The sequence below is a fragment of the Anabrus simplex genome, chromosome 14 (assembly GCF_040414725.1).
Source record: "Anabrus simplex isolate iqAnaSimp1 chromosome 14, ASM4041472v1, whole genome shotgun sequence".
In the NCBI taxonomy this organism is placed as follows: Eukaryota; Metazoa; Arthropoda; class Insecta; order Orthoptera; family Tettigoniidae; genus Anabrus; species Anabrus simplex.
Genome location: NC_090278.1, coordinates 100,866,301 through 100,883,904, shown reverse-complemented (window position 1 = coordinate 100,883,904; position 17,604 = coordinate 100,866,301). Strand labels below are relative to the sequence as shown.

Below are 17,604 nucleotides of genomic sequence, written 5' to 3'. Positions count from 1 at the left end.
GAAGATCCAGGCAGGTGGAAAATATACTTAAGTATACCGTCTTCAAGTCAAAAGTTCTTGTAGCACATCTTAAACTGAGCTGGGAGAGATCAACAATCAGTGCTGCGTTTGCTGATCCAGGATGCCCATGTTCTCAGTCTGCCACTTCCTTATTATTTCGTCGCCGGATAGCAAGAAGCACAGGGTCGGTTTGAGACTTCTTACTTGGCCCAGGAATCTCTCTCTCTAATAACTTTGTGGCTGATTTCAGTCCGTCCTCAGGATTTCTTGATAGACTGTCAGCAGCTTGATCGGCTATGCCTGGAACATGACAAATTTCAAAGTCAAAATCGGCAAGGATCAAGGCCCATCGCATCAGTTTGGACTTAGTTCCAGAAACTCAATTCAACCACTGAAGTGAAGAGTTGTCTGTAAAGAGTCTTCCTTCTAGATATCCTCTGAACTTCCCAACCGCCCATACAACCGCTAATGCCTCCTTCTCGGCTGTACAATAGTTTCTCTCGGGAGCAGAGCGTTTCCTGCTGGCATACTCAGTTATATCCTTGCCTCCTCCTTCTCTCTCGTGGAACAGTGCAGCCCCAAGACCAATGATACTGGCATCTGTCTGCAAGCAGACCTCCCGGCTTGCATCCAGATAAGCTGGCTTGGAGTGTCACAAATACATCTTTTTATTTCTTGGAAGGCTGTTTCTTCCCTTTGGGTCCATTTAAATAGTATGTTTTTACTGAGAAGGTCGGTTAGCAGAGCAGCTTTCGTTTCAAAGTGTGGTACAAAGCTACTGTACCACCCCACAGAGACCTAAAAATTGACGTACCTGGTGTTTCGTGCGAGGCCTTTCCTGTTCCTCAATGGCCCTATTCTTCTCAGTCTGTCTCTCCAGGCCTTTGTCTGTCAATACATGACCTAGGTACCCAACTGAGTTTGATGCGAACTGACATTTCTTGACTTGGCAGGTAAGTCCATGAATCCTCAACCTCTCTAAAACTCTAGCTAGGTGTTCCAAATGGCCTGAAAATGTCTTGATGTACACGAGGATGCCGTCCAGATAGACCAGGCAAAATACGCCGGTGTATCGGAAGAAGACTTCGTTCATCAGACGCATAAAGATGGCTGGAGCATTCTGAAGACCAAAGGGCATGACCCTGAATTGATAGAGTCCTCTTGGGGTGGAAAAAGCAGTCATCGCTTGAGACTCTTCTTCGACTTCCACTTGCCAGTAGCCAGAGTTCAAATCGAGGGTACTGAAGACTTCTGCACCACTAACTTGCTTTATCAGATGTAGGGTAGGCATTTGATATAGTCTTGTTATTTACCTGACGAAGGTCCACACAAAGTCGGTAATAACTATTTTTCTTCTTAGGTAGTACTATTGGAGAAGCCTATCCTGATACTGAAGGTTCAAACAATCCTTGGTTCTCCATTTCCTTGACTTTTTCTATTAAAAATTTTCATTTATCTGGGTTAAGTGGGTAAGGTCTTTGTTTAACTGGGGCATTATCCTTACAAATTATTTTATGTTTTACCATTGTGGTAAATCCAATGACCTCAGGGAACTTATTCAGCAACTTCTCCTCCACCCTCAACAGCACTGTTTTCAGTTTGACCAATACATTGGTTTCTAACGTTTCCGACTCAAAGGCTTTATTTTCTACCCATGCCAACCTAATTCTGCTTTTATTACCAAAGAATATTTCATTGGCTCTATAATCTATCACTACCCCATATTTAGTTAAGAAGTCGTGTCCTAACATTATGTCAGGTATCAAATCCTCGACAACCTTTACCGGTATATCTATGACTTCAGAAGAGTACTTGGCTTGAGGAAAGGTACAAGCCTCAATCTTATATGTCATGAGTTGCGCCCTTGACTGCCGTCACCTTAGCAGGACGAACAGGATTTAATAATTTTGCCACATTCATGTTCACAAACGAGTGTGAAGCTTGAGTGTCAAGGATAGCAATAGAAGGCTTGTCACTAATCGTCAAGTTAATAGCCGGGTGGGGAGGATTAGGTTCATCATCACTACAGATTTGACCAATATGTTCACCTTCTAGCCAGGTGTAATGTCTCTGGAGCTTCTTCATTCTTCGTTGCCCCGACTCGAACGGTCCCAATCTAGTTTTCCAGGCAGCGGTCTTTTAGATGCCTGGTCCGCCCACATCGGTAGCATTTCTGGGGTTCCTCCACTGTTGAGGTTTTGTTTTTGAGGCATTGTAACTTGTTTCTTTATCTTCAAATGTTTTTGGTTGTGCCACCTTAACATGTGATCGAACCTTATCATGTAGCAGTTCAAGAGACGCTCACGTTAATATTTTCCCCTTCGCAGACTCTCTTAAAGAGCTGGAGCTTTTGAATTATGAACCCTCCTGCTCTCATTCCACTGGGTTGTGCTGCAGTTAGGACCTTTTTTTGTACTGAAGTTTGGACAGCCTCCGAGTCAAATCTCTGGACGAATTCTTTGTTGAATTCCTCCCAGTCGATGCTGAGCCCTTTAATGTTCTGCCACCAAGCCCCTGTTGACACTTTTAGTTGCTGGCTGACAATTTGCAAATATATTTCCGTAGGTATATTTGTCCTACCCAGTAGAGACTCCGATGTCTTTAGAAATGTTTTAGGACACTCTTCGAGCCTCCCATGAAATTCCTGTAGGTTGCTTTGATAACTCTGGGATCAACCGGTATCCCAAAGGAGGGAAGGGGGGGGGGGGGCATACCTCTGCCTGGTTGACTACTGCCTATAGAAATGTTTTTTTCCAGGGATAAAATTTTTCTATTAACCTCGGATTCAAACTTTGTGAATTTCTGGCCTACTGTGATTTTAAGATTGTTGGATTCCCGCTCAATTTCTCCAATCTTCTCCTCGACTTTGTTTTCCAAGGTGTGCATATCACTTACTATTTTATCTACAAGCTGCTGTTATTGTCATTAATTTTTGAAATATCTTCTTTCATATCTTTGACCAAAGAATTGATTCGGCCCTTTATTTCTTGAGTCTGGGCCTCGATTTTCCACTCAAGTTTTGCGGATTGGGCCCCAATGTTTTTAGACTGGGTCTCGATTTTTTCGGACTGGGCCTGAGTCAAAGCAGTTAGTTGTGTGAACATAATGCTTACCCGGTCGTTGGTTTCTTCCTCTGAGGTGACTTCGAAGTCGAAACTGCCTGGGTCCTCCTCGTTGTCTATCAAATCCTGGCGCAGCCTTTCTTGTAAGTCCGCTTTGCTTCCAGCTTTCACAACTAAGTATTTTTTATTTTCCACCTTGTTGAAACATTAGTTGCTTAAGGCAACTTATTGGTTAAAAGTGGTACATGTTTCATATGTTATTAACAAATTCAAACACATAACACTGTTTAGATGAAAAATTCATATTTTGACAAAGTATCAATGCTTTGAGAGAAAGTGTTCTTAAAATTAGCATAAGAAGACTAAATGTCTTCGTTTTGTTTTTAATGTTGTCAGTGTTATGTGGCTGAAGATGTTGATAATATACAAAACATGTACAACTTTTAACCAATAAGTTGCCTTAAGCAACTAATGTATAGACAAGGTTGAAAATAAAAAATACTTCGTTGTGAATCTGTTAAAAGTGTGATATGGACCATGAAGCTGATTTTATGTAATTGTTTCCAGCTGTCGGTAAACCTCAGAATGCCAGCGGTTTCTATAAAATCACCACGATCATTTAGTCGATCTTCATTGCCGAGTCTCGAAGTGTCCTGTCTTGTCACGGTCACCAATTTATCCTTCTCAAATGCGATTTTATTTGACAGAAATAAATATCACACGAGAACATGTTCACTTCCTTGTGTAAATTACTTTATTGTTACTGTAAGTCACAGCACACTAGCAAGTGACACTACAACACTTAATACCAGAGTACCCTGACAAGTATAGATATCAACACTGACTCACGCACTATTCTCTTGAACTCACCGCCTCACTGATGATGGCTCAATATATGTACTGTTCGATCAACCATCTAGAATTATCGATTTCTGGAAGGGTAGTTACAACACCCTAATGCAGGAACTCTCAGAGTGTATGCACCCGTGCACTGCACGGCACAAGGTGCAGGAGACGACTTCACTAGGTTGACCAGAGTGCAAACCCTCACTCCACTTCCCCTACACCTGTCTCACCCGTTCGGCATGTCTTCGCCTTCTCCGTCTTCCGCGCTGATTATCCCCTCACTGTGCGGTGAGCGATGACACTGTTGTATGGGACAATGTTACCGGTGATAAAGCACTCTTTCAATTTGGTTTGAGCAGACAATTTATCTTCTCCAGCTCTTCTTTTCCTTCATCGTTGCATTGATACCAGTTATGCCTGGAACAAGAGGCCGGCTGACAGCAATTCTGAGCCTTCTTTACATTACAATCAAAAATAGGCCTACTCGCACACAATCTAGTTTTCGTACAAATCAAAACAGGAAAAAATTACCTTTCACATATCCGTGTGAAACCAAACATAGAAATAATCTTAGCTGCTTCGCGATGCAGCCTAGGAAAATCTTCCTTCGACAAATTCTCGTAGAATTTTAGCAAAGCCTTTTTATTGGAAAATAGATCTTTTTGATTAACTCATCACATAACTATTGTCCAATAAATTAAGCATTTGACTTCATCGTCACGACTGACAAAAAAATACCTAAGTTCCCAGTTCGATTGAAATGGACTTTCGGAAGTCTTTGCTTTCTTAACAGGTTTCTCGATTATTATGTTGTTGTCTTGCGCTTGTCTATTTCACTGATAAACAAGCTGTCTATCACCGAACGCTTCGTCGCTCTCAGCACACTACACCATCCGATTCAAACCAAGTTGAGCCGAGTCGTACCGATAGACGGTGCACGGAGTCTCTGCGCCTCAATTTGCACGTGTGAGATTTTGGGCATTTGAGAGGCCCTGACCTAATTGAACACACTTGAAACATCAATCGACCAGCTAGTCGAATGGAGTAGTTCAGTAATGGATCCAGCTAGAACTTTCATTAGTGTTTACCAATACACACAGAAATCTCTCTAACATTCCTAATATCTATACATGTATCTAGATAATAAACCTTACACTAAGTTTCCAGAACCCTTCATACATACCAAATTATAGTAGAATAAATTTAATATACAAACAATATAGAGTTCTACCGCTTTCAACTATATAGATTTCGAGATTAAACTTATACACAATGCGTATTTGAGGTTATACAAATTTTATAATACATATTTACAGCGAAACCATGTATTAGTCATAATTAACATTTAATAAAAGATAATTTAGCATTTAATAAAATATGACCAAAATACACCAACCACAATAATTGAAAGTTTTACACCAATATGATGTCGTATCTACGACACTCCTTTACTTTTATTAAATTCTACATTCATTTTATTCCAAATTAGCAGTGAAGAGGGTGTTTTTCCGCCGCCAGTGTAGTGAATTGAGATTTTCCGACTCATCGGGTACTCCTAGGAAACAGATTAGTAAAAAGGCATAGATTTTGCCCTGGGAGTCTCCACTATTCGATTCCCCCCCCCGAAAATAGACGAAGAGTGTTCATGGATCACGGCTGTCTGAAGCCTGGTCATTCCAACTCTGGAACTTTGGACTGTTAGATTGGCAGCGTAGTACTATTCGTTAAAAGTGAGAAAATGTGTGGTTTATCATTTGATCAAGTATTTCATATGAAAGCATTGCTTTTACTCGCGCCATTCCTACTGACATTGTAATGACCTATGTTCATTTCAGTTGGGAAAACCACTAAGACAGTCTTTTTGAGGATGTAAACAGGCAGGTAAAGAGTGAATGTCTGCCATTATAATGAAATTCCTCAACCTGATTGTAACTGATGGTATGTTAGCGGGCCAACCATTACAATGAAAATTCCCTAACCCAGTCTTCATATGAGAAAAGACATTTGGTGATTTCCCCGTCGTGTATCTAGGGTAACGTTTAGAGCTATGCAATTTAATACAATCTACCTCACAACGTGCACACTACCTAACCTAGAATACTGTATACAATGTAGAATTCCGTAGTGAAGCACGGGTACATCAGCTAGTATTAATATATATTTGAGTCATTGGATGTTCCAAATTTAAATTTTAATATTGTAAAATTCTTTGTTTAAATGACAAATCTTCATTATTGTCAGAATAATTCCATCAATTACATTGGAGTTTAAAAGTTTAGCTTGACTACAGCATAGTGTTGTGTGCAAGCAGTGGAATCGCACTCCACAGCAACGAAATGGTAAAATATGGCTTTTAGTGCCACTCAGCTCGCCAGATGCAGGTCTTTTGACCTGTGCGTCGTGATGAGGATGAAGACGACACATCCACCCAGCCCCCATGTGAAATTAACCAATTATAGTTAAAATTCCCGACCCTGCCGGGAATTGAACCCAGGACCCTTGTGACCAAAGACCAGCATGCTAACCATTTAGCCATGGAGCAACAAAATGGTTGGTTGCTTGCTTGTTGTATTAAGGGACCTAACATCGAAGGTCATCGGCCCCAACGAAATGGTAAGTCCTCCTGTTCAAGATTCTGAACGAACAGTAGAACACTAAAACACTAGAAGTTCAAAATACTGTTATGTCTAGTTTGTGATAACATTAAAATAATTCAGTTTTGAAGTTAATGTTTACCTGTCCGATATTATTAATGCCTAATGCCCTGGGGAGAATAAACTGAAATTTTATCACATCCATTTTTTACGCCCGGCTACTCATTCCTGAAACCCACCTGACGAAAATTTCTGGGGACAACACTGAAGTAAAAATATATTCAATTTATTAAAATTAGTGTCTCTTAAAATTTTACTAAAATCTTCCAATTCAGATATATGTCAGTTAAATGTTACTGTCCTCGAAAATCCCTATAGTCGTAGCTCTTCACTCCAACCTGAGGAAGGGGATAATTAACTAAATAACTCTTAAATATTGATTTTGAGGCTAATTTTAAATATCAAATATGTATTTATTGGAGTAGAGACCATTATAAAACGAAACCACAATGGTTAAAATCTAAGGTTTTACTGTAAATTGTATAATTTTTGTATAATTGGTATTGCAGTCTATACAGAGTGTGTCATCATCATTGTACAGGTCCTGTTAATGAGCCTCTTTCTGTCCATATACAACTTGACATCCACCGTCCATCCATCGGGTTTTAGGTCTTCCTGCAGGTCTTTTCCCCTCCACCTGTATTTCCAAATTTATTCTAGTTGTTCTTGTAGGCTCCATCCTCATCACATGCCCGTACCACCGTAGTCTGGATGTGCCGATTCGGTCTAATAGGGATGTCTTTATTCTGGCTTCTTTCCTCACCTCCTCATTTCTTAACTTGTCCATCTTGGTCTTCTCGATGGTGGATCTAAGAAATTTCATCCCTGATGCTTGCAGTCTTTTGAATTTCTTTTTGTGATGGTGCATGCTTCAATCCCATAGGTCAATATTATAGCTGTTAAACATCATCAGTTTGGCCGGTTTTGGAATCGTGTCATCCCATAAGTGTTCTTACTTGTTGGTAGAATTCGGATCCCTTTTGCACTCTGTAATTTCCTTTCTGACCAAATTATCACTGGAGGTTACACTTCCAAGGTGAGGAAAACTATCCACACACTCTAGCTGGTGGTCTCCTAGTTTTACGCTTGCTGGACGCCCATCACCACTGTCTTGGTCTCGCTGATGTTGAGGTTATATTCCTGGAACTGGGATTTCCACCCGTTGAGTCTGGTCTGTACTTCCTCTTCTGTTTCACCCCAAATCATATCATCATCAAAGGTCACTGCATTTTCCTTGACGTTCTTCATTATATTGTCCATAACAGCGATGAACAGTAGTGAGGACAGTGCACTTCCTTGTTGAACTCCACTCTTGGTCTCGAACCATGATGATCGACCTTCCCCAATTTGTACAGCATCTGAATTCTCCTTACCAGTCCTTCAGGCACATTTCTTTTCCTCAGACACTCCCAGATCTTATCTCTTATAACACTATCATAGGCCTTTTCTATATCCAGGAACACAATCACCAGGTTCTTGCCTTTCTCCCAATACTTTTCCATCAGCATGCGGGTGCTAAAAATTAGATCCATTGTTGATCTGTTACTTCTGAATCCACATTGCTCCTCCTCTAACTGTGGTTCAATGATGGTTCTCAACCTCCTTTCAATCTCTAGAATTTTTAGCCCATTAGACAGCAGTGTTATTCCTCTATACTTGGTGGGTTCCCGCCTGCTGTCTTTCTTAAACAGGGGGGTTATAACGCCCTTGCTCCAATCTGCAGGTATTTTGTTGTCTGTCATATAGCATTTAGCATTTAGTACCCTGTGCAGCCATTGTATACCCTGGACGCCTGCTGTCTTTATCATGTCCGCATTCACTTCATCTGCACCTGAAGATTTTCCTTTAGGCATAGATTTTAAGGCTGTCTCAGTTTCTGTCCAGGTGATGGGAGGTTCCTCATTGTAGGCTTGGATTTCCCATTCTGTATTTTTTTTCTTGAACTGGTCTATTCAGCAGGTGGTCGAAATGGTTCTTCAGGACTTCTCTCATGTCACTTTCTGTCCTAACCAGATTTCCATTTTCATCTTCAAGTGCGTTATGGTATTCATTTGTTTCCTTTTACCTCTGATATATATGTGTATGTAATATTATTACTTTTTTTATTTTTATTATAGACTATTTCTCTGAACAAAGAACAATCAGTTAACATTATTTTACCACAAAAATATTGTACATTTTGTAATCTTTCCACATTTTTTTTTTTTCAGTGTATTCCTGCTGAGTGCCAACATCATTGTCAAAATATTACTTTTCAGTGATTTTTGATACTTATTTAAGAAGAAAATCATCTTGTATGAGGTAAAAGGAAAAAGGCATGTTCCATTGCTTAATCAAACATTTTCACAGTAAAGCTCCAAATTTCACAGTCAGTCCACATAAAAGCTGTTTCACAGATTTATTTTTTCTGATGTTACACACTAGGGTCGTTCGACGAGAAGTCACGTGGGTGCGCCAATCTCGACTCTCAAAACGTTGCTTCCATCTGCAGTAAATCTTGTGAACTAAGGTGCTGCTGCGAACTGGTGTGGTATGAGAAGTACAGTTCTCCAGCGGTAAAACATTCTTAAATTCAAGAAGACTTCCTTGTGAACAGTCAAGATTTTCTTCTGAAGATGCAGTTTTTCATCTAGTTTTGTTGACACAACAAATGCATGAAAATTTTGGCTCAAAACATGTTTGGATTAGTTTCAAAGGGTAGTCATTTCTACAGAAATTTTGATTTTCTTTAACCATATGCAGATCTCTGGATGACGGGCTGTCCCAGTTCATCTGCAAGTCACGGTTGAAAGTGCTTTTCCATTTAGGCATTTTAAATACTGCTGGTAGTTACAGATTACAAGCCAAGAAAGCTAACGGAATTCAGAAACAAAACGAAGGAATTTGAGATGTGCTGAAGCATTAAGGGGGAATGTAAATGGGATGAAAAGTCAAGTTGTAAGTTAGGAAATGTCCTCTCAGTTTTAATTACTGTGTTGATGGGGTGAAAGTACCTCATGGGGAACAATGTAAGTACTGTACCAGGTGTTAATATCATCGTAGAAGGGTGTCTATTATTTACAGATCACTCAAAACTATGCTAGAGATGTTCGCTCATGTAATTATGGCCTGAAGTTGCACACATTAGGGAAATACATACAGTGTCAAGCCCTTTCTCTGAATGAACTATTATGGATTCTCGAAGAGAACGAGCTGACCTTGCGGTGTAGGTGTAGAATCCCTGCCTCTTAGCTGGAGGTCCCGGGTCAGGGATTTTACTTGTAGCTGAGGGCTGGTACGAGGTCCACTCAGCTTATGCGATTGCAATTGAGGAGCTATCCGACGGTGAGATGGCGGCCCCGTTCTAGAAAGCTAACCACGCGACAGCTCGTAATCTTCAGCAACGGTCACTCGGTCTGGGTTTGTTTTGCTTTCTTCTAAGTGAATAAGGTTTCTGACACGGAATCACTTCACGTAACGTTCCTCCCTGTTGGAGATGTCACATGACCACCTTCCTGGGACATCGCTTAGCATTTCACATATTCCTATTCAGGGTGTCAACGCACATTATAAATTTAGCGGAACAAGATGCTTGGCAACTCTATCGGAAAGATGGTGGAAAATATGATCATTTGGGTTTTGGAAGAAGTATAACCACACCTATTTCAACATCCAACAAAACAGTGATTTCTACGAAACAGAAACTGGATGCACGTTTTGATGGAATCTCATACTAACAAAAAAGGCAGCTTCATTGCTCAAAGATGTGCACTAAAATGTGTAACTCTGTTTTGCACATTTCATGCTTTGTATCCTTCTGCACAAAGGCGTAATGCTTGCAATCTGATTTGTGAAGAGAAATTAACATTCCGGAATTGGCTTAGATTGATTCCAAAAGTAGTGAATGAGTTAGCAGATAGTGAAGGGTCATCTGGATTAATGAGCCTCTTAAGATCTCTTCACACGGTTTCAAGAGTACCGTATAATTTCGAATACCACCCGCATTTTTTCCCCCAAAATACTGGTTCTAAATCTTGGGTGTGGGTCGTATTCAAGCCGTTCATTCTCGTAAATATTTACTACGTTTACATGGAGTATTGAAACAGATTTGAATACGGTTACCGTACTCAATATACCACAGGTCTTATTGTGTTTCAGCTGCACTGAAGGAAACCAGATCGATTTTTTTCTCAATTCAGTTACAGCGGCATGTAAACGCGAAATGTAAGGTAATGAAATACGATAAATCAAAGAATATGGGCAAATATGCGCTAAATATGAAAGCCGCTGCTGCGGATGCTTGATCGTCGTTTGTTTCACAAGAGTTGCTGGGGTCCTGGGTGCGCGAATAGCTGATCTCGCAGGATATCGTACTTTGCAAGAGTCCACACTGTTGGTCACAGAAGTCTACCTCGCTCACATTCGAGTTCTGTATCTGTCCCGTGAAAGTGCTGTCTCGATAGTAAGCGATGGATTCAAAACGGCGTCTGCAGTCATTTACTGTGTGTGAGAAACTTAAAGTTGTAAGCAAAGCTGAAATATACAGAAGTCGTGGCGTTGGCAGAAAGTACGGTATTGATGCAGAGCGTTCCGCGGGTGGAATGCAGTGTTTCTGGAAATTGAAGAACGACTCCACAAATTTGTGATAGAAAATGGTGTTTATAATAAAACACACACTATGTCATAAATAGAATACATGTTTAAATAAAACAGCACAACGCTACGAATGAAGCACGATGCGTAAGTACTCGTACTTCACACAGGATGACGCACAGAAGACGAAACATTCCGATCCTCCGACAACTTCACTTGCGCGTTCTGCTATGTGGAAAGTACGCGGGTGATGTCACGGTTGTCATGGCAACCGCCAAGGCCAAGCACTAGGAGGGAGCACTTGGGAGGTAGAGGCAGCTGCGGAATCTCTCCTCTTCGCTCAGTCTCACGCGCCGTACTGTGGCCGACAGCCGGCGCTTTCGTGAGTTCCCCTGGTTCTCATCAAGTGATGCGAGCTCTTGGTGCTCCAAACACCGTACAATAAAACATTTTCTTTCCGTAAAACCAACAAATGTCATAAGAAAAATAAATTTAAGTAATTCATTATGGTAAAAATAAGTGGTGAAGTGGCACTTCACCTACTTCACCTGAAAAGCCACCCCTGAATTCCGGTCTTCATATGGAGTGAGGGCATATCACACTGTTAAGCCCTTGGTGTTAGGCTTACAGCTTTGCTCCACTATCCTACAGGCCAACTCATACACAAGAAACATAAAGGAGTTGATACCGTGCCAAGGCTCGGCCCCACTGACGCCCTTGATCGTCCATCTGCAATGTGAGCTGCAGCCTCTCTCTAGCTGTCTGCTCTATCCTCTTAAGTAGATGAGGGTAGGGTGCCACTGCCTCCAGGAAGTCTGCTCTGGTCAGCTTGTAGAGCTCGCACGTCTCCACCGCCACCACGTTGGCCACTCGTCGCTCGTCCTCCATGACCAGCGCTATCTCTCCGAAGTGAGCTCCGTCCTCCAAGTGGCACACCTGGGAACGAATCACAAAACAAGTTCCCTGTACACATTTACAACTTCTCAATTACGAGTGTTTTGCTAGTGGAGACTGACACATCATGATCAAACATTTCTCTTGATAAATTACTCCAGTCCCTCACTCCTCGTCCTGTAAATGAACATTTACCCTCAACTGTACAGAGCATGGGCCCCTTGTTAGACCGGCAAACATAAATCAGTTTTCACCAATTTATAATTTGAATTTTTCTCTCAAGAAGGAAACAGTGTGTGTCGAGGACTAAAGTGACTTGACTGTATGAACTATGGCATGTTGAGACTCAGTAGAGAAACAACAGATATGTCCCCAATATTCGCAATATGGGAGAGGTGACTGCACAAACACAATGTCTACTGGCCCTCTCTTCATCTCGTCAGCCCCCAGCCATCCTGACACGCAGGAACTGCCGGACGAACACAAAAGAAGAAAATGGACCCAGTATAAGTGCGAATCAAGTCACGTGTTTTATTCTTATTCCTATGACTTTCTTCCTGACAATTACATGCTCACAGAGAGAATACCGAAACTGGACAAGAGACTGCTGAAAAGAAGTTGCATAAATGTGAGTGGGAATAAATACGGGTGAGGGACATCCAAACCATCAGTGCTTTGACTTGTGAGGTAATACCATCGGGTTGGAGGAGAAAAGGATACGGTCCCAGATTTGACTCAGAATTTCTATGCACTATGATCAGTAAGAATTGAAATGCTTATTTCTAAAAGATGATAAGTCGCAGCCTACCGTTGTTTGTTTGTTAGTATTATGGCATTGCTAATGTGTATGTTTAATATTACTCTGTTGGAAAAATATTTAGTGGTTGCTACCATGATTTTTATCATTTGCTCGACATGTCCCCTTTAAGTAATAAATTACAAAAAATAAAGGGGATCTTAAATCAGTATTCAATAGACATTTACTTCACAAGCATTGAACCTCTTGGTGTCCTGCACTTGTCTTCAGCAGACCCCCGCATTTTGCTGCGTAAAAATTAAACGACCAAGGCGTCACAGGTTAGTAGCTTACTTTTCATGATACCAAGGTCTCGCTCGGATGCAAGATAGAAAGCAACTGCATAATAAAACCCACATCTTTGCATTATACTGCCATATTTTCATCACATTTTGCTATTCACATCTTTATAAGACTTGAAAGACGGTTCTAGTGCCACCACTGTTTCCAAGCCTGTTACACATTTATTTTCAAAACGTGGCAATTCCCACACTTATCCCCTATTAGCAAGTACCTCCTTCTTCTCGTTCTTTTTGTGCCGCCTTTGTGTCAGAAATTGGCAATCGTCATTGCTATCCTTTCTTTCGAGGCTGCCGATGGAAACAGAGAGACAGAGTCAAGTTCAAAGCACTCCTGCAAACTCTTGAACCTCTTCCCTCGGCTGCATTGTCCTCCGACCTTGCCTTCTATGAATATCTGCTGGAGGCGGTACTTGTTGTGGCCAAAATATTGGAGTTTCTGTTGCCTGATATTGTAGAGGATGTCCATATCCTTGCCCATCGGATCCAGCAGCTTGGGTCCAACTTCCATACACTCTGTCAGTCAGCAGATTAGACACCCCTGGCTTGCTCAATGTGTGCAGTTCGGGCAGCATGAATGATCCCGTTCGATGGTATCAATCACTTCCTTGCTGACAATATGAATTTTGTTTTCTGAATGTTCATCCTTAAGCCAAAAAAGTGTGCGTGAGATTCAGCAATGCAATCAGGGCTGTGTCATCTGTCTTAGTGACACGATTGCCTCCAAATAGAAGTTGAAGAGCACTGGAGACAGCCACATCGGATACGTCCGTTTGTTGATTCCAGTAGAATTTGAGGGAAAATGGTCATGCTCTGATCCTGTTCTGTCATTCAGGAATATACATTATGTTCCTGTTTGTATAGCTAGTAGCTTTGGTACCTGTGACTTATTTCCTGCAAACTCTTGTTCCTTACAGCATACAGATCACATAGAACAGAAACTCAGCACATCATAACAAAAACTCATGACAAGACAGCCTTGACATTTTTACTTCAGTGCCATTGAAGACGATGATCATAGCTGAAAGACAGTGTGCATCACTGGTACAGAGTTGGTCATGTTGTAACTCGTGACCAAACAGAGATCCCTATCTCTAAACAGAGCAGCTCAGGAGAAATATATGGTTAGAGGTTCGTGGAGGGCCATTCACCAAGGCTGAGCAATGAAAGGGATACAGTTTATACAGTTATGAAAGCACAAAGTGTAAGTACTAGTACAAACTCCATTGCTCAGCTCAGTATGTTGGCTTTCTCATTGCCAGGCAGACCCTGAGATCACAATGCTTTTTAACCCACCGAGCTCGATAGCTGCAGTGCGGCCGGGAGATAGTGGGTTCGAGCCCCACTGTCAGCAGCCCTGAAGATGGTTTTCCGGGCTTTCCCATTTTCACACCAGGCAAATGCTGGGGCTGTACCTAATTAAGGCCACAGCTGCTTCCTTCCCACTCCTAGCTCCTTCCTGTCCCATCGTCGCCATAAGACCCATCCGCGTCGGTGCGACGTAAAGCAACTTGCAACCCGTCAGTGGTCGCTACATGAGATTTTCTCTCACATTATTTTGTATTGTGAGTTTACTTCTCAGTGATGTAAGGGAAGTAACTGTTCCCTCTTCTAGCTGTCATGAGTAAGGGCAAGCATCCCCTCCTCTAGTCGGAACGAAGATTCATACGAGTTCATGCGCTTGTCTCGTAGCGCGACCAGTGGCGTTGCTGTTAGAAGTCGAGAGGAAAACTTTCTCGTGTTGTAGGTGTCAGTATTTGGCTTAAGTCATGCATGAAACGTTCTCAATTTGCAATTACTGATAAATGAGTCTTCAAAAATTATGATTCGAGGAAGAATGCTGCTGTTACAAACTCAAACGTTAGAGAGAACACTTGCGACTGTCAGAAAGTCTCAATAAGTACTTTTTATGGTTTTCACAGATGCCAAGGTGCCAGAATTCTTTTATATGCCAGTAAATCTACGGCTGACATATCTGAGTACCTTCAAATACCACCGGGCTGAGCCCAGCACTCTTGTGAATATTACGTACAGACATGTGACTGAACTACCTTCCATTAAGTAACAATTTGTTTCTGTAATATATGGCTAATCATTTCATTTTTCTAATCTAAAATGTATAACGCAGACTTTGGTAATTCATTTCACTGTTACGCCCTGCAAAATTGTGGAAGATATCGTCGTCGTTCAGGCAGAATTCACTAAGTCAGAAATCTTACTTCTGAGTTATAGCTGTTTTAATGTTTCAAACAACTACTAAAATCAGTTTTGCATTATTAGTTAGTATTAACATGTTTTTTGGTATTGTTGCCACTATTACTTCAACTTACTTCCATAATTTCACTATTTTTGCAAACTTGAAGTACCAAATTTAACAGAAATCTAATATTTTTTGACTTAGTGACTTCTGCTGGGAGAGGAAGGAACCTCTTTGTAGGTTGTTATAAAGGCAAAAATAACAAGTACTGGCTCACAATAAATGTGTAGGTGCATAAAATTATTATATTATTATTATTATTATTATTATTATTTTTTTTTTTTTTTGATTCGTTGTGCCCAGCTCTGGAGCGCGTTTGAACTTATTTTGCACAATGTTTCTTCTTCTTTTCTTCCCAATATCTCTTCATTTTTTCACTGTGTTCTTTTCTGCGTGTTTCTGTCCAGCCTGTATTTTTTCTTTTTGGTTTCTCTGCAAATTTATGTTTGTTTACTAAGCTTCTAAATTTCATTCTATCTTGAATGGTTTCGTCCTCGATACCCATTTCTTGTAGATCTTCATGAATTTCTGCTAACCAATTGTTGCGGATTTTCAGGGTTAGAGCTAGATTTAGAATTTTCTTTGTCAGCCTGTTGTTATCCATTCTGTGTAGGTGTCCGTAGAATTTTAGTCGTCTCTTTCTGATGGTATCTGTGATTTTTTCTGTGAATTGAAAAATTTCGTGTGGTTTCTTTTTCATCCAAATTCCATTTTCGAACTTTGGTCCTAGGATTTTTCTGAGAATTTTCCTCTCTTGTTTCTCAATGCTTTTCATTTGTGACCTGCCGCCAATAATCAGTGTTTCAGATGCATAAAGTGCCTCTGGTTTGATGACTGTATTGTAGTGTCGTAATTTTGCATTTTTTGATATACATCTTTTGTTGTATCTGTTCCATGTGATTTTGTAAGCCCTTTGCAGTTTAGCAGTTCTTTCTTTGTTAGCTTCCTGATTTAACCCTGCTGGCTGAATAATTTCACCTAGATACTTGAATTTGTCTACTTGGGAAATTATTCCACAATTGGTGATTAATGGTTGATTGTCGAATCTTGATTTAGTTCCTTCCATAAACTGCGTCTTTTCAAATGAAATTTGAAGTCCGGTTTTTGCGGCTATTTCATTCAATTTTTCTATGGATTGGATTGCTTCTTGTCTGTTGTTCGAAAGGATCGCAAGGTCATCTGCGAAAGCTAAGCAGTCAAGGTGAATTTTGTCTTTAAGAAGTCTGCCAATGTTTATATCTTTAGTTTCTTTTCTCCATTCACGAATCACTTTTTCCAAAACTAAATTGAATAGTAGTGGGGATAGTCCATCTCCCTGTCGGACGCCAGTTCTGATTTCGAACGGTTCAGAAATTTCTCCCAAGAACTTAACTTTTGATGTTGTGTTGGTCAGAGTTTGTTTAATCAATTCCCTCGTTTTCCTGTCGACTTGAAATTCCTCTAGTATGTTGAACAGGGTCTGCCGATCTATGGAATCATACGCTTTTTTGAAGTCAACAAAGGTGATTACTGTTTGTTTGGTTTTGCGAATCTGTAGTATGGTTTTTAGGTTTAGGATTTGTTCTGCGCAGGATCTCCCTTTTCGGAATCCAGCCTGATAATCTCCGATCAGGTGGTCTGTTTGTTTCTCTAATCTATTAAGTAGAGCTTTAGAGAAGATTTTATATACGAGTGAGAGGAGAGAAATTCCTCTGTAGTTATTAATATCTGATTTGTCTCCTTTCTTGTGAAGTGGGTGAATCAATGCACATTTCCAATCCTCCGGAATTTCTTCAGATAACCAAACGTCCTGTAAGATTTTTTGAATACTCTGGGCCAGTTTGTCACCACCAATTTTCAACATTTCAGCGATTATTCCATCTTCTCCTGGTGCTTTGTTGTCTTTTAAATCTCTGATTATTTGTTTGACTTCTTGTAATGTGGGGGGTTCTGAATCTGGATTAGGTGTTGGTTTTTCATAGGTGAATTGTTCCTTTGGAGATTCACAGTTTAAAAGGTCCATGAAATGGTTTGCTAGGAGTTCACAATTTTCCTTATTACTTGTTTCTAAAGTCCCATCTGTACGTTTGAAACAGAGACTAGGTGCCTGGTAATTAGATAATTCTTCTCTGAATGTTCTGTAGAAGTTCCGTGTATTGTTTTTCTTGAAATCTTCTTCTATTTCTACCAGTCTGTTTTGATCATATTTTCGTTTTTCAGATCTGATGATTTTTGAGGTTTGTTT

General features: G+C 40.6%; 1 protein-coding gene across 1 annotated transcript in view; it reads right to left on the bottom strand.

The window, feature by feature from the left end:
- Window positions 1–11,443: 11,443 nt before the first annotated feature.
- Window positions 11,444–17,604, bottom strand: part of LOC136885640 (potassium/sodium hyperpolarization-activated cyclic nucleotide-gated channel 1) — a 49,718-nt gene continuing 43,557 nt past the window's right edge. The window contains exon 7 of the mRNA XM_068230310.1: window positions 11,444–12,070. Within this exon, the coding sequence (XP_068086411.1) occupies window positions 11,792–12,070 (279 nt within the window). The 3' untranslated portion in view covers window positions 11,444–11,791. The remainder of the gene's footprint in view (window positions 12,071–17,604) is intronic.